The 25,511-nt window shown below is 40.2% G+C and overlaps 1 protein-coding gene across 1 annotated transcript in view; it reads right to left on the reverse strand.

Moving 5' to 3' along the window:
* The window catches only part of jmjd1cb (jumonji domain containing 1Cb), a 249,544-nt gene that overhangs the window by 17,887 nt on the left and 206,146 nt on the right, over positions 1 to 25,511 (reverse strand). The window contains 11 exon segments of the mRNA XM_056469094.1: positions 1,847 to 2,125; positions 4,679 to 4,878; positions 10,800 to 11,010; positions 13,630 to 13,757; positions 13,881 to 13,970; positions 16,532 to 16,684; positions 16,877 to 17,091; positions 19,172 to 19,373; positions 20,294 to 22,458; positions 22,835 to 23,007; positions 23,568 to 25,213. Coding sequence (XP_056325069.1) covers positions 1,847 to 2,125; positions 4,679 to 4,878; positions 10,800 to 11,010; positions 13,630 to 13,757; positions 13,881 to 13,970; positions 16,532 to 16,684; positions 16,877 to 17,091; positions 19,172 to 19,373; positions 20,294 to 22,458; positions 22,835 to 23,007; positions 23,568 to 25,213 — 5,462 coding nt within the window.

Consider the following 25,511-nt stretch of genomic DNA (forward strand, 5'->3'; position numbering starts at 1 on the left):
TTTATTCAATTCACCTATACCGGATGTCTTTAGGCAGTGGGGGAAACCGGAGCACCCGGAGGAAACCCACATGAAAACAGGGATTGAACATGCAAACTCCACACAGAAAAGCCAACTGGTTAATCCAGGACTCGAACCAGCGACCTTCTTGCTGTGAGGCAACATGCTAACCACTGAGCCACTGTGCTGCTACTAAAATGTACTAAAATGTAAAAAAAAGTCAAATTTAACCTTTAAAGAGCCCATATTATGGGTTTTTGAAAATGCCCTTCCATGTAGTGTGTAACACAGCTCTAAGTGAAGTGAAATATCCAGCTAAGGCTTAAATCTGTAAGTGTACAGTGTTTAAAATTATTGATTCATCTATAAAAGAGTCGACTCATAGTGCTTCAAATGAGTCGTCTTGATAACGAGTCATTAGGTGTTTCGCGATGACGCTGCTACGAAACACAAGCCTCGCCAGTAGTTACGCACGCAAACCAGGGAGATTTGAAACCTGCGACCCCGCCCACTAACACAGAAAAACACTAGACACACACACACACAGACGCCGCCGGTCGAATGAAGTCACGCTGTGCTCAGATGGATAATATTAACAGTCTCTACCCAAAGATGAAACTGTGAAGAGTCAGTGGTTGAGGTTTATTCACTAGTGTAAGTAAGTGCGATTAAAATTGTTGCCTCGTTTACTCTAGCTTGCAAATTATGTATTTATTGTGTTTTGTTACTTGTTAACCTGGTACAGTACACACGGTTACTCTTTATATTCTCTTATCGCATGTAAGCCACGTTAAAAACGCGACGCGTGCCGCTTTGTTTACGGATTTAACGTTAAATGCTTTTGTGAGCTCGCGTTCCACTGCCGTTTGTCGTTGCTATGGCCATCGTAAGCTAGGAGACAGGAGACTCGTGTCGATCTCCCTAGTTCTGAGGAGGAGCATGATGTGTGTGTGTTTGTGTTTGTGTGTGTGTGTGTGTGTGTGAGAGAGAAAAAGAGCAGGTAAAGTGGCTAGGAGACTCGCGTCGATCTCCCCAGTTCTTCTGAGGAGGGTTGTGTGTGTGTATGTTTGTGTGTGTGTGTGTTTGTGTGTGTGTGTGAAAAAAGCCTTAAACTATGAAGCGTGTATGCACTGTGACTACTTTTATATAGTTGATTAGCAGCTGGGCATTGCACTCTGTCTCGTGCTGAAGCCTGTCACTGTCGACCACTCGCAGCAGGCTGTCATTGGTCCAATCAGCGCAGATTAGGTTCGCGCTGAGGAGGGGGTTGGGAACAAATGAATCGCTGAACGATTCATATGGGAGTCGCTGGGATAATTAGGTAAAAATAAATGCAGATTATAAGACCATAAAAGTGTTTTTTGACCTTGCATGCATATTAGACTGTTGTTGGAGACCCTTACAACCTACATATGACCCTATTTTTCATGTATAATATGGGCTCTTTAAAAGTTAAACTTTAGAGTTGGATTTTTAACATCAAAAGTCGACAAAGCAGACATCAACATCCCATAATGCAATTCACAACCGTAAATAAACAGAAAACAGTGTTCTTCAGTATGGTCATGCTGGCTCAAGTAAATGCGGCTGAAAGCTACCTCTCTGAAAATGTAATAATAATTTCTGTTTATAGCCATTTCACAATATACAAGGATTTTTCTCCTCAGAAATGAGCATGAATATGGGGAAAAATCATATCTCTCTATATAATCTAGGAACTGAATACAAATATACATGAGGAGGGCTTTCAGAGAAAACAGAACCAACACCCTAAAATAAAAAAAACGAGCTTGACTCCAGAAAAAGTAGCGCAAAGTTCAGAATTTGGAGGGCTTGTTTCACAAACCTGTCCTTGTCTCCAGCACTCCCTGAAGAGTTTCCAGTTGCTGCTGTTGCGGTGGTCTTTGAGCCAGAGCAGCTTGCGCTCGTATAGCCAGCAATGGGGGATGTCAGCGTACAGTTTGGGTGGCTCTTCTACTGCTTTCTTTCTCTCAACTTTGGGCTCCTCCAGAGGCTCATGCTTCAGGTTTAGCTTCGTGCCACGGCCCGCCGGGATCTTGTTCTCCACCACGGAGGCGATGATGTCATCCAGGATGTTAGGCATGCTGCGGCCACTCTTGACAATCTGTAGCAGGAAGACAAGTTGAAGCTATTTTAGGACAATAAATATATATTTGATATATCTGATCCGCACCAAAACAATCAGTCCGAGATCGCCTGAATGAGGTGGTCTCAGCTCAGTTAAAAACAAACTCTGGAGCGGTTTGGTTGTAGTGAGAAAGCAAAACGATCCAACAAACTAACAAACCAGGCTATATCACAGTGTGTTATGGATAGATAATAGGCATATATATATATATATATATATATATATATATATATATATATATATATATATATATATATATATACACACTGGTAAACTGGTTACCTACTGGTAAAAGTGTCTTTTATGTAGAATACAAATGTGAAAGCATGCTGTTTAACAGAACTATTAAAAATATATATAATATCATAACATTTTTGGTTAACGCAACTTCTGACACAATCTATACTCACCGGCCACTTTATTAGGTACACCTGTCCAACTGCTCGTTAACGCACATTTCAAATCAGCCAATCACATGGCAGCAACTCAATGCATTTAGGCATGTAGACATGGTCAAGACGATCTGCTGCAGTTCAAACAAAGCGTCAGAATGGGGAAGAAAAGTGATTTAAGAGACTTTGAACGTGGCATGGTTGGTGGTGCCAGACGAGCTGGTCTGAGTATTTCGGAAACTGCTAATCTACTGGGATTACTGGGACTACTGATACAGAAATGCAACAATAGCTCAAATAACCACTCGTCACAACCGAGGTATGCAGAAGAGCATCACTGAACACACAACACGTCCAACCTTGAGGCGGATGGTCTACAGCAGCAGAAGACCACACCGGGTGCCACTTTTGTCAGCTAAGAACAGGAAACTGTTCTACAAAATTGAACAATAGAAGACTGGAAAAACGTTGCCTGGTCTGATGAGTCTTAAATTTCTGCTGCGACATTCGAATAGTAGGGTCAGAATTTGGCGTCAACAACATGAAAGCAAGGATCCCTCTTGCCTTGTATCAATGGTTCAGGCTGGTGGTGTTGGTGTAGTAGTGTGGGGGATATTTTCTTGACACACTTTAGGCCCATTAGTACCAATTGAGCATTGCCATGTCAATGCCACAGCCTAACTGGTTGTTGCTGACCATGTCTACCCCTTTATGACTGCAGTGTACCCATCTTCTGACGGCTACTTCCAGCAGGATACAGTAATTTCACTGTACTTAAATGGCCTCCACAGTCCCCAGATCTCAATCCAATAGAGCACCTTTGGGATGTGGTGAAATGGGAGATTCACATCATGGATGTGCAGCCGACAAATCTGTAGCAACTGCATGATGCCATCATGTCAATATGGACCGAAATCTTTCCAGAAACTTGTTGAATCTCTGCCACGAAGTATTAAGCCAGTTTTAAAGGCAAAAGACAATCCAACCCGGTACTAGTAAGGTGTACCTAATAAAGTGGCCGGTGAGTGTATATTTTACAACCCTTGACAATTGATATGAGACTATGTATGAGAAATTCGTACCTCTGATTCATATTTGGTGATGACGAGCCTATGTCTGAGGGTGTCACCATACAAAATTAAAGTGCACCGTCTCATTTCTCGTCATAAATTAAAATAGCAACGTATGACAGCTGAGCGGAATCCTGGAATATAAACCAAACTCTGGCCAATATGAGGACAGTTTACTCGCATGTGACTTGTTTGAATAATTGTGGTCCATTTAGAAACTTTACCGTTGAAAGCGAACCGCACTAATAACAAAAAACGACATTGTAACAATTATAATCCCTGTTTCGGAACAAAACAATCAGTCTACAGGTGTGAAAGCACATTTATATTGGCATCTACACAAAACACCTTAACTTTCCGTTTACCATAATTAGCCACTGATGAATTTTTGTCATCGAACTCTTTAAATTAGGATGGATTTTTATAAGCTGTCAATATTTTTATTGTTCATTAGCTGTGAAGTGATTACAATTATATAAGACAAATCTTATTTTGATGCATATTTTGGGAAAGTGCTTTGGAATTGGGCAAATGTACTACCCTTTTGTTATGTTAGTGGCTGTTTGTTCCTCATTGACTTCCATTATAATGACATTTTTTAATTTGCAAAGCCATGACACCATATAATCATGCATTCCACAGTGCAAAACAGCTTAGTTTCTGGCTTTTATATGAAGTATAGTGTGTGTTTGTGTGTGTGACATTTGCACATTTACCTTGATATGTTTGAAAAAATAAGCACCCTAAAATATAATTAGCATTATATGGTGATAAGGCTTTGCAGTCAAAGAATGTCATAATAATGGAAGTCAATGGGGCAAAAGTAGCCACCAACAAAATGAAAGGGTAGTCAATTTGAACAATACATAAGGGTTAAATTTAATAAACTTTGTGTTTAGCATTATATTAATCAGCATTGGTGTCGATAGGCCTTACACCTTTATATCAAAAGCTTTCCCAAATCAAATGTGTGCAGACTTTTGCTTTGTTTTCGATATGCTCTCATCTCTGTATGCTAGTGCAGTCTCTCCGATTGATTGGGATCAGAAGGGGGTTTGTTTTCTGACCTGCGAGGCATTGGAGTACACAGGAGCGAATGCGATGCCAGCATCAGTGGAGCCCAGGCGCAGCTTGCCTGCGGTGGTGGTGAGCAGGTCTCGTAGGGTTGATCCCTGCTCCAGGGACGATGCTTTGCTGTGTAGAGACTCCAAAGCATCCGACTGATCTTTCTCCTCCTTTATCTTCCCTACACCTGACTCCTTGTTTTCTGCAGGAAGAGGATAAAAACCTCAGGTGTCAATCTCTTTCACATCACAAGTCACAAAGCAAAAGAAACAGAAAAACTTTTGGTCAAACATTTCATCAAAACAATTCTAACAGGGAATTTGAAGTCACAGTGAATTGGTAATAGTAAAAGATCTTTTCTTTTGTGTATAATGTGACACTGTTCATACATGCATGTATGTGTTTTCGTCAATCCACTCATAAGCGGATAATGCTAAATATAGTTGTGAAAGTGGTTGAACATATTCAAACAGCCACTAAAGACCACCTACTTCTTGTCTACTGAACTAACAAGTCTCTTTATAATCATGAGCTTCTGGTTCAAATTAAATTCAGAATCACACTATTCTGTATTGTGCCAAAACACATTAAATGTTATCAAAATTGTACCTGCCACACACATAATTTTTATTAGCTTTTCTTACTCATTCGCGAGGCTCAGAAAGCTTGTTCATTTAATATACTTGAGCATGACACTGAGTGATTCTGCAAAAGTGATGTAGAGCATGACGAAATATGAGGAATATGAGGTATCTTTATGAAATGCGAACACAAGTGGGAATATGAACTTCATGTGTTAATACCAGATGGAAAAGGAAATTAGTATTATGCTGCTTTTCCACTGTGCAGTATGATAGAGTTCGGTGCGGCACAACTAGCTTCAGTTTAGTTCGGCTCGATTTGCATTTCCACTGCAGTTTAGTACAGTTTAAATTATTGCTGTATTTGTGTCGCTTTTACTACCACCACTTCCTGAAAAACTTTGTCTTTCCAGCTTGTCCCATCCAGCTCTTGCTGAATCCCTTTATCAATAAGAGGAATATCTGACCTCTTCTAATAACCACAGTGCTGCCATTTGAGGTGTCTTTTACTTGTGGTGATAAACAGTTTAGCTAAACCAATAATACAGCAGTGGCTGCTGATAACAAGCCTGTAGCCAATGGGGGGTTCGGGTGGTTTGAAAGACAACTGACAAAGTCCAGAATTTGGCCCCTATATGTGCTCATTTGTCCCTTTTTTGACAGTATGCCATCATAAATTGTGAAAATAAACGATTGAAGAAGGCTTTAAGACAAATTCAATTGTTAATTATTTAAATTTATTAATTCTGACTGAAGAAATGAGCTGGCCAGGTTGTTTTTACCTAGAGCTACAGTTTTTAAAATGTTTTAGTTGGTTTTTAATACGTGTTAACAGATTCCTAATTGCTTTTTTAATGATGCATTGTAATAAATTTGTATTTTAAAATTAAGTACTTCTTTTTCCAAAACAATTTATTTAAAATTTGGTAACACTTTCGAATAATGGTCCATTAGTTAGTGTATTTACTAACATTAACTTAGTATCAATAATCTTGTAAAGCATTAATTAATCATAGTTAAACATTAACTAATGCATTATTAAAATTCAAAGTTGTGCTTGTTAACATTAGTTAATGCACCTTGATTAAATTGAACTTACATGAACTAACATTATTTAACTTAAATAACATTAACTAACCTTAACAAAGATGAATAAATACATAACAAATGTATTACTAATAGTTTATTCATGTTAGTAAATACATTAACTAATGGACCACTAGTTTAAAAAGTGTTACCTAAAATTCTAATTCTGTAATAACTTTAAGTTTAAACGCACATTTCTAAATAAACATTATGTGGTAAAATAGTATGGTAAGTACTTAATATTACGTACTTAATATTATTAATTATTATTTAAATAATGAAATATTTTGGTTGCATCAAAAAACGTGGTTATGATTACCATCCGACAAGCTAATGCAGCAAAGATTAGTGCTTAATATGTCACTAAAATGCGCAGTAGGTAGTGCTGTCGCCTCACAGCAAGAAGGTTGCTGGGTCGAGCCTCGGCTCAGTTGATTCAGTTTTGTGTGGAGTTTGCATGTTCTCCCTGCGTTCGCGTGGGTTTCCTCCGGGTGCTCCGGTTTCCCCCACAGTCCAAAGACATGCAGTACAGGTGAATTGGATAAGCTAACTTGTCCGTAGTGTATGAGTGAATGATGTTTCCCAGAGATGGGTTGCAGCTGGAAGGGCGACCCCGGATTAATAAAGGGATTAAGCCGAAAAGAAAATGAATGAATGAATGAACTGCAAAAAGCTTTAGCTGACCACTTGTGATTGGATCACTGAAAGCAAATGTTAACACCAGCTCAAACCAGGCCTTCAGTGAAATTAAATTAAAGAAAAAAAAGAAAATTATTGGAAAGGACCTTGATATGTCTATTGGATTGGATTTTGAGATGCTGGACTTAAAAGTCAAGGTGGATGAACGTGTTTTTCACAGTAAGATCAATACCATGAATTTAGAAAATAGGGTACATTTTCATTCGATGCTGACATTAAATGAACTGGAAATATTTTATTGATTATATTGTCCACAAAATACAATGCTGATACGCGCCATTAATCAGGTCTACAGTTTCCATTGGTCAGGGCGAAATGGGTTAAAAATGTCACAAGAAAAGAAAGGATTTCACAAGAAAATCCTTTCAGAATAGAGCACAAGAAAGCATTTCAGAATATTTCAGACTTGTGGGTGGGCTCTTTTGTAATTACCTTGAACAATGTGTTAAATTGCAAGGCACGACTATCCCATGGCATGTAAATATATGCTGCAGTGTTATATTTTGAGGAAAGGTAAAACACCAAAAATGCAGGAAGTTCAAACTTAAGCACAGCTGCTAAATGAAGAAACTTCTATATGCTGTGCAACAAACTGAACTGAACGGGTGCCAACGACCACAGGGCTGATGGTCTTTTAAGTGCAGTTCATTTGGAGAGAGCAGCGTGTTCGGCATGTGAGAGCAGCTGAAGAACTGGATAAACAGTGTGGTTAGGTGAGCTCTTTGGACTGTGGGAGCTCACAACTGAGAAGGCCTCTAACGTACACCACTAAATGTGAGGACTGTGGAATGCTGGCGGTGTGTCAAGCACGCACACGCCTGCAGAGAAAGGAAAAATCACTGAGGCAGATGGCAGACCCCCAGTACTTTAACCCTTTTTGACGAATGCGATCACACCGGTGTGATTAGAAAGTTCAGAAAGCACGTCATCAGATGCTAAATTCAAATCTGATTCCCGTGATGGGGAGTAGAAAGAGACGCACAGTGCTTGTGTTTTCAAACAAATAACATATATTTTAGGCTAATCAGACATTCAAATCCACATAAGTTCAAGCAAACCATAACATTTATGGTTTGTAAAATACACGATGATGTCTAATGGAGATGTCTACGTTTTCATCCACCTATTTTATGCGCATTTTGAAAATGCGCATAAAAACTGTTGATGGAAATGTTAAGATGCGCGTCAATTTTAAAAGTGTGCATAAAAACATATGCACATAACTGAGTAGGTTAAACTTTTCATTCAACAAGAAAAGATGTGCATAAACTACAATGGAAACACTTTTACTGAACAAATTGCAGTATGCAAACTAAAAAAAGTCATGTGATTTGATTACGTGATGATAAAAATGACTGAGCACACTGTAAAACATCTGAAATGTTGTTTTGATCATTCAAAACGTCGTAATCATTTCAGTATAACTTTTATTATATTATTAATTACCTCCAGATTAGTCAAGAGCGTCTGTGTTCCGTGTCTCACGGCTTCAAACGCCACCATGTGTTCCTTGCGTGACGGCATTTGTCTTCTGAGGCATTTATTAAATAAACAAAAGATTCACACAGCTTCTCCTACCACAGTAAATTCCGTTTCTACTTTTGATATTTGGCGCCAGTTAATCAGGAAGTGACGATTTTGTTCTCTTTGACTCATTGGATGGAAACGCTGCTTTATTCACACGTCTTTTATTCGACATTTCAGTTTAGCGCATACATTTAATTTACATGTTTGCATGGAAACATAGCTAATGATAATTTTTTTAAATATAATTGGACAAAGTGCTTTTATTCGAATAAGATACACACTATTTACAGTAGGTTACTAGAAAGTTTACTATATTCCTCTCCCAGTTTAACCGCCACTTACTTTTATGTATTTTAGGAGAAAATTATTAATTAACAGTGTAAATCCTGTATATTCATGTTCTATATTAAATAAAAGTATAAATATTAAGTTTTTAAACAAGGAAATACATGTTCTTACACATATTTGAGAGTTGGAATATCAGATATTTCACAAAATAAATAGAATGTTTGCAGAAAAGGGAAAAAAAGAAAAAAAAAAACACGTGCTAGAGGTACAGTCGCAAGACCCGACCAGATTTCATGAGGCACAGGAATAAATGTCAGAATAAACCGCGGTAGCTGTTGGTAACTCTTGTGTAATTTGAACGGGAGTGGGCAGGCTAACAATATAGCGTCTTAAGTCCCGACGTTATTTCAGAACAGCATATCTGTAATTTTCTCATTCTTATTGAGCACCGGTTCAGCCGATGCTCACGACTGTTACATATGCTGAATGCGTGACCAGTGCTATCTGCACATGCTTTTTTTTCCGACCAGTTTGTGCATGCATCATCTGCATAACGATCCTCAGAGTGGGCTTTACCAACATGGGAGAGCAAACTGAAGAAGTGCTGTCCTTCAGCTTGCATTAGAAAACAGTCAGTTTACTGTACGGCAAGTCTGACGTATGGGAGTCTTTTTCATACGTCATAGATGCTAATGGAAAAGAAATTACCCATTGCACCATGTGATAATAATTCAAAGATTTACCCTTTAGCAGTCACAAGACTGGAACCTCAGGTTTAAGGCGGCACTCATGTCTTATCACAAAGGGGCAAACAATTTGGCCTACAATCCTTGCACAACCTGCAGTTGTATCTGTTTTCTCTCTCTTTTGATAGTACCCAATTTAAATTAGATTTTGAAAATCAGATCTAAATTTAACGGCAACGGTTCGGTCCGGTGGAAAATCATCTTAAGCGGGCAGCGAATGAACAATGGCTGAATATACAGCGGAAACAGTCAGGTGCGGAATAAAAACGTTGCGGGAGCGAGACTAAAAAAAACAAGTCCTGCACAGACCTCTAACACGTGCAGCATGTTAATGTGCAAATAATCCATCCTAAATAGTATTCCAAAATAGAATAAGTATGTCCCATACCATTTTATTTTGAAAAGAGTAAAAGTTCCCAGATGGTCTATTATTTCTGGTAGAAATTTGAAGTGTAGAACCAGGTGTTCTCTAATGCCCACAATACATTACGAATTGGACGTGAATTCAGTTCTGAACAACAAACTCGGGTAAAAAGTGTAAACAAACTACAAACATGGAAGACCAACCATCAAGTAGAGAGGCTTAGGTAAAATTGTTTTAATGACTATGCATTAATATTTTAATATTAATTAATATTTTCCAACTGGAAAACATTTCAATCACATTTTCCTTGTTATATTTTGTCTGCAACAACAACGTGAACTTATATAAAGATGTGTTTAGACATTTGAATACATAAATATCCATAATTATCCAAAGTCCTGAGGAGATTTCTCTGCATGAAAGACTCGTGAATGTCAGATTATCCTGTTGCTGCATCTCCAATATGGTAGGTAATTACATGTAAAAGAAATGTGGATGATGTGTCGAGATGATTGACAGGGGATGTAACCAAGCAACATAACGGCCCATTAATTAGGAAGTAGTATGTCCCGAAAGCTTGCATACTCTTCTGTTACACACTCCAAAGTATGAATTTTTTCTTTACAAAAAAATTCATACTTTAAGAACGTAGTATATGTAAGTGAATAGGGATGTAGCCCCAATATATGCATAAACCATAGGGGCTGTGATGGGTCACTTGAAAAGCTTGATTCTTAAATAACTATCACACTAAAACACTTAGAGGGAGTAATTTTAAGCTTACATGTGAAAGGGTTAAGAGTACCTGAAAGTTTTATTGTTCTGTACCCACCCTTCTTTTCCTCACGGGACTTCTGCTCGGCCAGATCAGCCAGGAAGTGCAGAGGCGATTGGGATTCGGGTGGAGTGAACTTGCTGTCGGTGCTGGTGTCGCTGGCGGGACTGCTCCCACCGTTGGCCTCCACCTTTAGAGAGTTCTGCTGGCCGCCCTCGGGCTTACACAGAGAGATCTTGTTGCTGTGATTGAGCACGTTCTGTAACACCTGTGAAAAGAAAGAGCGTGTCAAAGACAGCTCAGCACTTCGAGGAGAGTGAGGGGAAATATTGCAAACTATTAGCGGTTGGGAGATGAAGCGGGGCTGTATTCAACATTCCTCTGCAGAACAGAATGTGAACGTTTGCAGTGATTGAGAGAGTGTGAGAGTTTGTGTTTACACTGAGAGCACACGCATTTCTCAAATATGGCTGATGGCCTATTTCATTTCATGTGAATGGAAATGTGACGGAGCGAGACAGATGTACGGTTCTGTACAATGGGATGTACTGTCTTTAGTCTTCAAATCAAATCTAGTTATCACAGTTCATGTTCTTCAGCTCCACAGGATTTCTTTTGGCAAGATGCATTAACAATTGACAGTATGGCTATTGAACAGTGTTGAGTGGATTCAGAGTTTCCCAGGTCACTGCTGAAGAGGTGAACAGTCACATGTTATCCATTACTTTTCTAGTGAGGATAAACTAATCATGCGACTACTGGATTTCATATTGAATTAAATCATTTTAGAGAAATTGCAGAGGCAGGTTTGAAATGAATAGAGTAAGACAATTCTACCATTAATAAGAGCAATTTATCTGCCAATGTTCGGCCTTTTCTACAAAAAAAGAAAATTCTTACTCAGTATTATTGTCTTGTTTTCCTGCAGAAAATTGACGGACATCTTGTTTTGTTTCTTTTAATGTAAAATTAAGAGAGTGTTTTTCTCCCCATTGGCATGTAAATGTACAAGTAAAACCTTTTAAAATATGTAAATTGTGGGGATAAAAGGGAAATGTCTGGTGTAGGTGATTCTGAAGTAGAGATTTCTGGCTCAGTTCAGCTGCATAAAATAATTATGAGAACACTATCTTTAAAAATAGACACTGTATACGTTGGCAGCCTCCCCACTAGTTGGACCGGAAACACTGGATGTATATGTTCTTGAACCTTGCAAATATGAAACCGTCTGTGGCAAGGATGCATGACACATATACAAAAACTACCACTTCATGGATATGTGCAATAACTAAGATAGAAGATAAGCTATTGTGATTTTTTTTCTTTGCATTTTATTTAACCTATGTGTAACAGTCCAATGTATCTACCTTTGTTAAAAGTGTTCTTGCAAGAAGTTAAATGCAAAGTTATTTATTTTTACTGTATGTATTGTAACCTTTTACATTTATTATTATTATTATTATTGTTATTATTGTTATTATTATTATCTCTCTTCTTGTTTTTGGCTCTGATTTGTCTAATTTTTTGTTTAATTATTTGTTTTTTTCAACAGGGGTGGGCTAATAATAGAAAATACAGTTGGTTGGTATCCTTGTCTATAACTATGTATGCTAGATTATTTCCAACTGTTCAATAAAATTTGATTTAAAAAAAAAATTGAGATTGTAAATAAGATGAACAGTTTTCTTTGCATTAGTCTGAAACAGCACATTATGAAAACGCAATGAATGAAAATCCAAATGTATCTGTTATTTCTTATCTTAAGATATTTGTACAGAAACGTGCAAAATGGACAAAAAATGTCATTGGTTTGATAACAATAATGAAACAACATTCTGTTTTTGTGCTAGTACTATGTATGGTTTGGGTCTGTCTTAAATAATTAATTATGAAACTAAAACCGCCAGTAGGTGGCGCCTAGCCTGTCTTCATGAGTACTTCGCTGAATTATTCATTCAACTGATTCATTCAAATTGACTGAGGCTTTTAGAAATTAGTTGACTGTAGGGGTTGAACAACTTTAGTTTTTTGGAAGTCGACTATTATGTTATCAAAGCCGAGTCGACGTCAACAAGTTGCTGGTGAGATCATTAATAAAAAACAAGAGGCAAATATAACAATAACAAATATTTTAGTGCAGAAGTAATGCATACGTCATCAGCACATAGATTTGTGTGAAGTTATTTCATAACAACATAACACACGACAGACAAAAGCTATAACGTTTAGCCTTATTACACTGTCAGAGTCCTCCTCAGATGCATATTTTACCGCTATGATCATGTGCGCTAGAAAACTGCTCAAGATCCTGCTCAAGACTGATATTTTTCATGGTTACTGGCTCATCTTTGTTATTATCTTGGTTTATGCTATGAAGTTTGTCACACCTCCACAGCTGCACACTTTGTGGTTTCACAGCTCATTCACAAAACATGTCATCACGTTGCAGAGGACAACAGCCAATCACATTACTTTTCCAGGGTTGCCTAAGCATGATTGGCTAGGATCTGCTTCAGGGTATTTGCATGGAGAGACTCAAAGTTCATGTGAACCTTTGACGCTGACATAAGAAAAATACATATTTAAAAAGTACTTTAAAATTATCTGAGGGCAGTTTCAGTCCTTAGTGTGTTAAGCTGCCTTGTAGTTTAGGTCAAACCACGTGATCTAGTCGACGTCAATCAAAAAGCATCACGGCAGAGCCTTAAAGTCAACCAGTCGACTAGTCGGTGTAACCCCTAGTTGACTGCTATTTTAAGTAAATCATTTAATCATTTTGTTAACTGAGTAGCTTAGATCAGGAACGAAACAGTATGGAACTGTACATCCCACACACCTTTGTTCGCTTTTTTGTTAAATTAATAAATGGCAAGACACTCACACATACCTGGGAGACGCCATTAGTTGAGGGCAGCTTGTTGAAGAGGGTGTTCTGCTTCCCAGCACACGAGCAGTGTGATTTAATGCTGTATTTCTCCCTGAGCATGTGCATAGCGCTCACCAGGTCCGTTAGAACTTAAAAAAACACAAGACAAAATAAACACGTCAAAAGAAGCAGTCTTTTTCTCTTCTCCCAGCCAAAGGCGTAACTACAAGCAATCTGGGATCGCGCCAGAGCGAAAGCGTCTCTTTCCATACCAGTTCCTGGAATGATCTGTGTTGGCATCAGGTGCTTGTGATCATGAGGCTGTCCCTTGACACACTTCAACCAGGCGTACAGCTCTTTATCTGCGAAATAAGAAAAGGTGGATTACACACAGAAGCTGAGAGCGACAACGGCGCACAGAGAAGCGCGCTGTCACTGGCCCGTTTTCCTAAAGAGGAGCCACAGTGTTTATGCTTCAAAGTAAATAAGGAGCTCTGAGGCTTGGAAGTAAAGACACACAGATGTGATTCAGCAGAAATGACACCTCTAGACCTGGAGGCGTTTTTTTTTTTTTAAATGCCCTGCGGCAGAACTCAAGCCTGGAGAAGACAGGAAGAGTAGCTGCAGGAAGGGGGACTTAAATGAGAACAAAGAAAAGGAAGACAAGGAGACGGAGACACATCTCAAACCCTAGAGACAGCTGAGCTAGACGGTCCTACATTCACATCCTACTGCACGCACACGCAAGCTCTGCCATCCAAACCACAGTAAAAATGACATATTTACCCTTAACAGCAGTCAGAAATTATCAATCAGTCACTAATTAACAATAGTTTCCTACTACTTGGCATAGATTAACTTCAGAAGTGTTAAGAAATCAATATTTAGTGTAATGATCATAATTTTCAATATTAACATATTAGGTGTAACTATATGTACACTATCTGACAAAAGTCTTGTCGCCTATCCAAGTTTTAGGAACAACAAATAATAACTTGACTTCTAGTTGATCATTTGGTATCAGAAGTGGCTAATATGAAAGGCAAAAGGCCTCTAGATTACGCTTATTTTACCAAAATAAAATATGATAATGTCTTGATTTTTAATGATTTAATTAGGACAGCAAAGTCTGACTTTGCTTAGACAAAAGTCTTGTCACTTAACAGAAATAATGTATAGAATATAAAGTCATGGTGCAGTAGAGAAAAAATTTATATTGTGTCTGACTCCATCATGAGCTTGGAGGACTGCATCCATACATCTCTGCACTGACTCAAATAATTTATTAATAAAGTCATCTGGAATGGCAAAGAAAGCGTTCTTGCAGGACTCCCAGAGTTCATCAAGATTATTTGAATTCATCTTCAATGCCTCCTCCTCCATCTTACCCCAGACATGCTCAATAATGTTCAAGTCTGGTGACTGGACGGGCCAATCCTGGAGCACCTTGACCTTCTTTGCTTTCAGGAACTTTGATGTGGAGGCTAAAGTATGAGAAGGAGCGCTATCCTGCTAAAGAATTTGCCCTCTCCTGTGGTTTGTAATGTAATGGGCAGTCTTGATACCTCAGGCTATTGATTTTGCCATACACACTCTGCAGGTCTCTCGCACGCCATACTAAATGTAACCCTAAATTAGGATTTTTTCTTCACTAAACTTGACTGATTTCTGTCAGAGTCTTTGGTCCATAAGGGTTCCAATAGGTCTTCTGCAGTATTTGTGATGATTGGGATGCAGTTCAACAGACAATTCATTAGAAAAAAAATCTACCTTCTGCCACTTTTCCAAATGATCAACTAGAAGTCAAGTTATTATTTGTTGCTCTTACAACTGGGATCGACGACAAGACTTTTGTCAGGTAGTGTATATATCATATTTAATTACTAAGATATTCGAATAAAAATACAAAATTTCAATTGTTTTGTTAAATAATAGTTTAATAATTATTTAATAATATTTTAATAATATAATAATTAAACATATTAATACTTATTTTAAAAATGCATCAACAATTGTGTTTGCTTACTAGCTGTAAATAATGAACAATTCATTAATACATTTCATTCTGTTTCGTAGATTATGGTGATGCATTACAATTTAGTTGTTAACATTAATTAATTAACAGTAGCTAACATGAAACAATAAAAACAATACATCTACATACTAATTTCTAAAATTACGAATACATTTTCAACAGCCAATTATCATTCATTCATTTTCCTTCAGCTTAGTTTATATTTCAGAGGTTGCCACTGCAGAATGAACTGCCAACTATTCCTGCATATGTTTTTTGCAGTGGATGCCCTTCCAGCTGCAACCCAGTGTTGGGAAACACCCATAAACACTCATTCACACACACACACACACACTCATACACTATGGACAATTTAGTTTAGTCAATTCACCTATAGCGCATGTCTTTGGTCTGTGGGGGAAACCGGAGCACTTGGAGGAAACACATGCGAACACAGGGAGAACATAAGAAATGCCAACTGGATCAGCCAGGACTCGAACCAGCGACCTTCTTGCTGTGAGGCCACAGTGCTAACCACTGAGCCACCAAAAGCCAATTAAATAAATCTAAATCAAAATAGTAATTAATATGTGAACCAACATGAACAATGAACTATTGCTCATAGTAAGGCACATTGAGTTTTGAGCTTTTTAAATAGCATAATAATAATACCATATTCAACAGCGCTCACTTCTGTGACACTGAACACACACATGCTACTGTCCAAATGGTAAAAATAACAGTAATGATTCTAAAAACTATTAACTAGAGAGACATCTTTGCCCCCGCATAATAATTTGCTGGGACACTTTCAATCGTGTTATGACTTTCCGAGCCAATGGCATATCAACAGCAGGAGTGTACAAGCAGAGGCAGTGTTCAAAGGTGAATATGAAAATGACGACTGACCTTTGGAGCTCTTCCTCTCCTTGGCCTTATAACAGTCCAAACACACCACAAATCCACATTTTTGGCAGACCCAGTGAATGTTAAACAATGTGGCTTCACATGCGTCGCAGCTCTCTCTCACCCCGCGCACCGCTCTCTTCCAGGCGATCTTGGCTGAGGAGCAAAGCAAACAAGAGAAGGATGAAACAGACATCGACAGACCTTTTTTCCCCCTTCTTCCTTCCTTCACTGGTAACATTTCAGAACATAATGTACTACAATTTTATTCACAAAATGTATAAGAGAATCTTTCTATGTGTTTCCCAAAAAAGCTAAACAAACACTGTGATGGTGAATGCAACACACCATCTTTCTTTATCCACGTAGTCGCTGTATTCTCAGTCATAACCAGCTGACAGAATTTATCTCCAATGTAGCTGAGGATGTATTTGGAGGTTTCCATGTCCAGGTTGTTTTCTTCATAACTGTCTGAGGCCCAGAGACTGTGAGCCTCTTCATCATATTGATCAGGGGAGGAGAAGCCATCGATCCGGATCACTCCATTCTTACTGTACGAGAGGCTGGAAGACAAGGAGAATGTGCAATTAATAATCTTTCCACAATAGCTTCCCAGTCCAGGCTAAATTGTAGAAGCGACAGAGTTTTTTCTGTGGCTGGTCTGCGATTGTGGAACAATCTGCCCTATGAGATTAGAATGGCACCATCACGTTTTTAATGATCTGTTTTTTAAAACCTTACCTGTTCAATTTGGCCTATTAATATTATACTAATAGTTTAGTCGATTGCTTTGTTTCTAAATATATATATATATATATATATATATATATATATATATATATATATATATATATATATATATATATATATATATATATATATCTCCGTTGTTTCTCTTGGTTTTATTTTTATGTTTTCATAATTATACCGAATATTACTCTGTCTCACAGCACTTTGGTCAGTCTTGTGACTGTTTTTAAAAGTGCTTTATAAATAAATGAACTTGCATTTAGAATTTATTTCCTGAAATCATGTAACAACAAAATGGGAGAAACCTGCGCAAGCGAGACAAGGCAGAAAAAGCTACAAGTAAATTCTGTTAGATGACATCAGCCTGGTTTCATAGGGAAACCGAAACGGGCTTTATTATTGGCTTAAATGGAAAGAACAAGTATTTTTAACCATCAAATTTGGTTACAATCATGACCACCGGAAATATCATTTTACATTCACTTTGTGCCCATAGACGGGACTTTACAGGTTAATAACTTAACAGGTTAACTAGGTTAACTTCACATGACAGTTCGAGGAAATGTTGTTTGCTTAGTCTAAAATAAAAAGAGATTATTTCAAGCTGCAACAGGAAGATCTGTCGTTTCAAAGAGACATTAATCTTATGCTTTTCCTGAGATGTTCTTTATTTCGTATTACCTTTATTTTTATAGATCATTTCTAGCATTTTCTGTAGCTTGTTTAATGGGAACATTCCTCTAGTATAGTCCCCATGTCTGTCCTTGATTTCAATAATGCGACTAAAATAGGAATACTCCACGTCTTCATTTGATTTTTGTTTTCGATGATAACTTTAGATGGATTAAGGTAATTAATCTTAATCAGACTCTTAATCAGAGTATCGTCTTAATCGTATTAAAATCTGTGTAATGGTGTCCATGTAAACTTACTAATTATTGAAAAACCACAAAAACGTACAGTTCTTATTTATTTGACTGAACCGAAAACTATTTAGATATTTATCTTCAGGAAATCACTGAAGGCAATGATATCATGTTATCATAACAATATAATGTGCAATAGTGGCCATATTCATCTATGTTATCACACGAAAACAACATTAACATTATAGCAGACACTGTAAAAAGGTCATTCCCAGCCACTAGACTTTTCTGACAGGGTATTCGAGTGTCATCGAGTGACAGAATGTTGTGGGACTGGAGTTATTATTAGGGACTATAGATAGCGACTTAGGGACTATAGATAGCGAAATTTTGCGGTTTTTATTTTAAACCATGATGGTAAAACACGAACGCCGTTATGAATGTATTAAAACATGTGCTTGTTTGTTGTAAAAATCCGTAATGATGACAAAAAATACTAATTTGTGCATCTCCGGGTGCAGCTATGTTGCCATTGTAGATGGTGTATTCTGGGAAATTTTCTTACCCCTTGGTTACAAGTGTGGTCCTGAAAAATCTCAGTTTGAAGAGGTATCTAGCCCTTTCCCTTAGCCCTACGCCTTCAAGCTAAAGAGAATTGGGAACGGGAAAGGGCTAAGGGGTAGAATTGGGATATAGGCCTTTATCTGAGTGTGATAAGTGTGATCTGTACAACAAGCCCCGCATTCTTATGAATGTGTACAAGATGGACGTGTATCTGAAATGTAAAACAAAATGTACCCTATGTGACGTAATCCACATTCACAAAAATATAGACAGCGCCCTTTAGCAGATTTGTCACCTGAAATGTGCAATGAAACTTACCCAGAGAAACGTATTTTACATTTCGCAAACATTAAGGCTAATCCATGTATTTATAATGAGTCTGGGTTGGCTTTACTTCACATATTAGCACTATTTCCATGTAATCTGATGATAGTGTGGCTTATAGTTCTTGATTTATGCTCACCGGCGGAAGTGGTAGAAGCGGCAGAAGACAGGTGAATGGGTAGGCTCTTCTCCTTTCTTGGTGCGGATGGAGCGGCATTCTCTGCACTTCTGTAAGTTGGGTCCAATTTCTGTGCACGAATCGTCCTGCAGGAAGGACTCACCCGTCTGCTTTAACTTCTTTACCTTTCTCCAATCCTTCAGCACTGACCGGGGAATGCCATCTATAGATTACATGCCATAGATTAAATTATGTTTTCTATTTAAAATGGAATCCATAAAAAAGATTATCTGAATAATTAGGCCAAAATGATTAGCCAGGCCAGATTAGTCAGATAGTTCATTAAAATCACAAGGTGCGCATGGGGAGATAAGTGTGCAGAGTTTAAAGAGTTAATATTTATGTTGTAATGGCATGTAAGCACATTTATGAAGCATGACAGTCGTGACCTACTGTAATGCTACAGTGACCCACAGCTTAAGAAGCTATGAAATTACAAAGAGGCTGCATTTTGCTACACAGCAATCATCAGAAAGGACTAATAAAAGCCCAAGTGTTCTTGGAGATGTTTTCCACATAAATATGAGCCCTCTAAGAGAAGCCATTTGCACAGCTGTTGTCCAGATGTTCACCAAACACACCTCACTCTCTTTCTCACACACTGAAAACCTTCCAATAACCCCAAAGTTTGAGCCAACACGAAACAGGAATTCACAACCCGTTTTACTTGTGAATTGTCTAACATTGTCTATCTGTTTAAACTGGATTTAAATATTCAGTAAGATTCAATACAAATTTGATTTTAGGATCAGAAAATCACAGAATGGTAAAAATGGGTGTTAAAAAAGCATATCTGAATTTTGGAGTTAACTATTTTTGCTGTAATTGATGAACTTAGATTACATAACCATTAATCAGCATTGAATTAGCAATTACATACTTTATTACCAAAACATAATCAAAGCTGCAACTTACCCACAGTGCAACAGCATGTTTAATATTTCTAAAGAGCGTTATAGCTATTAGTTACCATTATTTCTAACCTAGGTTTTAGCAAAAAAAGGCTTAAAACTTGAAAAATAACCACAAATAGTGTACCAAAAAAGCATTTTTAAACAGCGATGTGAACTGTGGTGCACTTACTGGTACTGGCCAACTTGAGTTTGGTTTTTTCTTTGGCACTCCGGAAAATACCATTGGGTTTCACCTCGTCCTCCTCCTTCTCATTGTCTCCCTTCCTTTTCTGCATGTCGTTCTGCTTCTTTTTGTAAGTGGGTTTGGGTTGCCGTTTAGTCCTTTGCTCCAGTTTGCTCTCACTGGAGTCTGAGTCATCGCCACTCTCTGAACACGATTCATATGGGCGCTTGGGGGTACGGCGTGTCTTTCTGTCCTCCTGGGACAGCTTGTCCTCTTGTCCTTTGCTGTCCTTGCCCATATCGACATCACTGGATGCGGGGGCAATCAGGTTGACAGAACACGGCTTAATTAGCTCAGAAATGGCATTACCACCTTTTTCAGGTTTGTTTGTGTTTTTGTCCTCCTCTGAGTGTCGTGTGAGCCAGGCTTTCTTGAGCTTGTGGTAGTTAGACTGGCACACCTGCGCTGCCTGTCCATTGGGCAATGGGCTGGCTTTGCTGGGAGGATTGCTGGGCGTGGAATTCTCCTGGGCAATGGTGGGTGAGTCCTGAGAGGATCTGATGCTACCGCTCTCACTTTCAGAAGCGCTGCTGGAGCCACGAGACTGTGCAGCAGCCAGAGCTGCTTTGGCCTTCTTTAGGTGAACAAAGTTCCTTGAGTAGGCCTGTGTGGTGCCAGCAGAGCAGGCCTGAGGCAGTGCACTAGGGGAGGTGGTTCTCGAACCTTCCTTCTGCGACTCAACAATAGAGGGAGGACGGCTATTGGAAGGAGAGCTCTCCAGTCTCTTACTAAAACTAGTGGCAGAGATGGAAAAAGACAGATCTGGTCCATTGTGGCTCTGCGTGCTAAATGTGCCGCTGGCAGCAGCAATGGCTTCATTAGTCTTAGTGCTGCACACAGAATTGGCCACAACTGCCACTGAGCTGGGAATGACACCCGGTGATGCTCTAATCAGGTTTTTGTTGTACTGATCACTGGGATCCTCCAAATTTGTGTTTGGTAGGATGACTCTCCCAGATTCCCTGTTCTCTGCCACTTTCAGGCAGTCTGCCTGAGTGCGCCCAGGAAACAATCTGCCACCAAGTTGCTCTTTGGAGGCCATCTTAGGACCTGGCGAGCCGTCGTATTTTATGCAAGTAGAAGGGCGGACAATAACAGATGCCATGGCTGCCTGTGGCTTCCCTTGGCTATTCTCTGAATGCCAGGCTACTTTCTCATGACTCTTTGCTTCCCTTCCAGTGCGCCAGGAGTCAGCCGAGCCCAGCTCGGCTCCGCTCTTTTCATCCCTGAGCTCTGGGAGCAGGGTGGGCGGCTTCTGCTGTTCGGACACTTTCCCTGCTGAACTCACAGGCTGAATGGGGGTGAGTGTAGGTGGGGAAAGGCGTCCATAGCCCCCCTCCTTGCGGTCAAGCGCCTGCTGGGTGGGCGGAGTAAAGACTGGCGCTCTACGCAAGGCTGGCATACCCTTAGGCTGATTGGAGGGAGAGATGGCAGGGCTACAGCGATCGCTGACTGTCACCACTGAGGTACCGAGCGAGTGTATGGGTGGTTGTTGACTGAGCTGTTCAGAGATCTTGCCCATGAGTCCCTCTCCCTCTGGCTGGTGCTTAATAAGAGGTGGAGGCTTGGACAAAGACTTGGTATGACTAGGGTTATACGAGCCCAAAGACAGGGGGCTAGAGGTTGGAGGTGCCTTGTCAAAGTATGGATTAAGATCTTTGGATTGAAAAAGTCGTGGTGGCTCATTAACAACACTATTTGACAGGGTGGTGAAGTAGTTGGTTTGTGGGAGAGACTGAGATACAGAGTGTTTGTACTTGTACAGATCAGCCACAGAGTGCTCTGTCTCTTTCTCGTGGCTTTTGGGCTGGGAGGAAATAGGACGTGAATAGGGCTCATGCTCAGCCTCCCCAGCACGGATCTTGGCGGTGAAGGGGGCCATTTCAATGCTCTCCAGTAGGATGCGGCGGTTCTCCTCCTTGTATTTGCTGGTGCGGTCAGGTCCCTCCTGAGGCATACGTGGTGGTAGCTGCTGCTTACTGTGGGGGGACTCCATGTAGAGACGGTGCAACTCCTTGTTTGTGGGTGTCCGGCTGCGGTCTGGCTCTTGCTTCAGGTGAACACTGGCCAGGCTACGCATGGGGTCCACAAACACACTCTTCTCCTGATCTCTAAAGAAACAATTTAAAAAGAAATAAATCAACAAAAATCCTCATACTATGCTGTCAGCTGTCTTGTGCAGATACAGTGATGATGAACCAATATTTCTATTTTAGGATCACAGTGTGTTCCTACTCAGCTATTGGGTAACTGCAATAGGGTGGTTCAAATGGGTACAGACATTCGGCGGCTATAATAGAATAGTTTAATTATGTGCACAGTCACTGAATGAGCATACAGTGCTCCTATCACATGGCATTTGTTCCACCTCGGGTCACAAGGTATTTAACAGCTAGCTGCAGTTCCAGGCACTGCAGGACTGTGGGAATGGATTAACCATGTGTGTTAATGATAGACAGAGACAGACGTAAGTGCGTTAGTGCTCACTCTTTGTGGAGTTCTCCGGGGGTTTTGGAGAGCGGCGGGCTGGAGTGTGAGCTGATCTTGATGGATCGATGAGGATCTGCACTGGCTGGTCTTCCCGGGACATGGCTCAAAATCCCCATGCTCTCAGCTGAGGTTACAGGGGTGGGCTGGTGCAGCCAGGGGCTGGTAGTGTTCTGCAACACACAAACAAAAAGAAGGTCATAATCCACTCAGGGCAACAAACACTTTTCCTGACAAGTCATACAGCGCATGTATTGTGCATTAGAATTACTGTCTCTCATTCTATGATGACACATTTTCACAATAATTTATATTACATAAAGTGATGCCAGTTGAGTTACATTATCTGAAAATATTCTGGGTTGACAGAAATGCAACAAGTCTATAGGGGAACTATTTAATTATTTGGTTTGGCAACACACGTCATCTGAACTGAACATCTGTTCCTCAGTCAAATATGACTAAATTACCTTGAACATGTCTGAACTTTAAAACTTGAAGATGTGTTCAAGCATGACAAACTAGCACATGCTCACTTACTAAACTTAATTATTATACTGTAGATTCTGGTTAAGCTCAAAACAAAACTATCCCTGACAGGAGTAGGAGACAAAGTATATGTCCTTTAAACAACCTCAGTCATATATTTTTTGTCCACAACACATACTGCTTTTAATACACAGTGTATATAAATTAGAACAGCCAGGGCTAGTCATCAGATGCACTCACGTACCCTTCTCAGGCTGGAGTCTGAATTGACAGCATTCTCCGGATGTACCCACTTGTATCCAGGAGGGTAGGAGTGGGTACCATTTGGGTACTGCCAGATGATGGGGTAGAGGCCAAGCTGGTTGTATGAGGCACCTCCATGTGTCTGGGCCAGCAGGGAAGGGGGTGGCTGCTGCTGGAGGTACTGCTGTGGCTGGTGGGGATGATGGTGGGCTAGGGCAAGGTGTCCAAGTCCAGAGGAGTCCAGGCGGGGATGGCTGCTCAAGATAGAGCCTGGTGGAATCGTGGGGAGTACAGTTTGCAGCAGGTGTGGGTGGTGAACAGAGTGGCTCATGGAGGAAGAAGGGAGAAGATGAGATGGGTGGTGTGAGGTGGGAGTGAGACAGGTGGCGTGAGAAGAACCATGTAGTGGATGCAGGTGTGGGTGCAGATATGCCGTGTGGTTGCTGTCTGATTCAGGCCGCAGCAACGCAGGGTCCCGGTACACTGTAAAATGCTCATTTTTGTCAACAACAAGTGGGCTTTTCGTGGACTCGCATGGTGCCCCACGGGCTGGAACAGGTTTAAAACTAGACCGGGGTATGTCTGGCTCGGGTTTGAGTGCCAAGCGGCCTGTTGTAGGTAGGTTTTCAGGATGCCGCGGTTTATGTTTGGACACCTCAGGGGACGTATTTGGTTTGGGCTTGCAGGATTCATGAATGCTGTGAGCTTTTGACTTTAAGATGTCAGGTGAAGGATTGCACTTGGGCTTGAGGATGTCGGGGGATGAGTTGGATTTAGGTTTGGGCAAGTCAGGGGAAGGACTGGGTTTATGGGTTTTCCTGATCTCCTCTGTTACGGAGGCGTTTTTAATAACCATAGAAGTGTACTGCTGCTGGAGCTTTCCTCTCTCACCCAGGGCTGCTGACTCACTTACTGATGTCACCGGCCTTATGACCTCAGAGTGGGCGAATTCGATTTTACTGCCTATGTTGCGAGAGTTTTGCTGCTGCTCACCATCCGGCCTCCTGCACTCTGAGTGGGAGGTGTTTAGCACCAAATGTCTGGATTCAGGGATGTAGCCATCACATTTCTGTGACGCCAATAGGGCCGATACAGCCTCAGAGTTCTCTCTTGAACTTGGCTGCGTGCTGGAATCCTCAGTGATATCAATCACGCACTTGGGTGTGTGCGTCCGAGGTGTCCCTGTGCCATAATGGTCCTTGGGGAGGGTGTTCACAGTGCTTTTCACAATGCAGCTTTGGACCTCCAATGGTCCCAAGGAGGCCAGAGGAGGGAGCGGAGATCTCCTTTCTCCCAACCGCTCACTCTCTGCCAGCTGAGTCACCTCCAAAGCTACCGGCTTGCTGCTTTCATCCTGCATCTCATCCCAGGGAGACAGCCTATTGATGACACTCAACTCATCCATGGACTTGGATCCCTGTGACTTCTCCTCCTCCTCTGGAACTTTTGAAGTGCTCTTGCATTTGAGCTCATTCTCTGAACTGTGCTCCGATGAGGAGTCTACACTCTGCTTGTTAGAGTTCTCAGAGTCGCTGCTCTCAGAGAGGTCAGACGCCTCTGTTTTGAGCCGCTTGAGACCGCCCTTCTTGTCTTCCTCATCTGCTTTTCTTCTCTTGTTTGTCTGCTTGCTTTTGTTTTTAGAAGTGTCTAAAAAAGGAAAGAAAAACTGTGTCAGGGAGAACTTTCTCAAAGAGACTCAAAAGAGTGCCACCAGCATACAATTCCATACAAGCCGAGAGAAAAGAAACTCAATCCAAATGATTATTCAAGCACGGATAAGGATGATGTCATTTTGTACTTAGGTTAAAGGCTGATTGAATCTTAAGTGCTGCATTACAAGTGTGATGGATGGAACTCGGGTAGAATTTATGCACACTTAAAATGTCCATTTCACTGCGGTGGCTGCACTCACCTCATCTCTCAAAGACCCAACACCCTGCCAAAT

This window comes from Danio aesculapii, chromosome 12 (genome assembly GCF_903798145.1).
Source record: "Danio aesculapii chromosome 12, fDanAes4.1, whole genome shotgun sequence".
Taxonomy (NCBI): domain Eukaryota; kingdom Metazoa; phylum Chordata; class Actinopteri; order Cypriniformes; family Danionidae; genus Danio; species Danio aesculapii.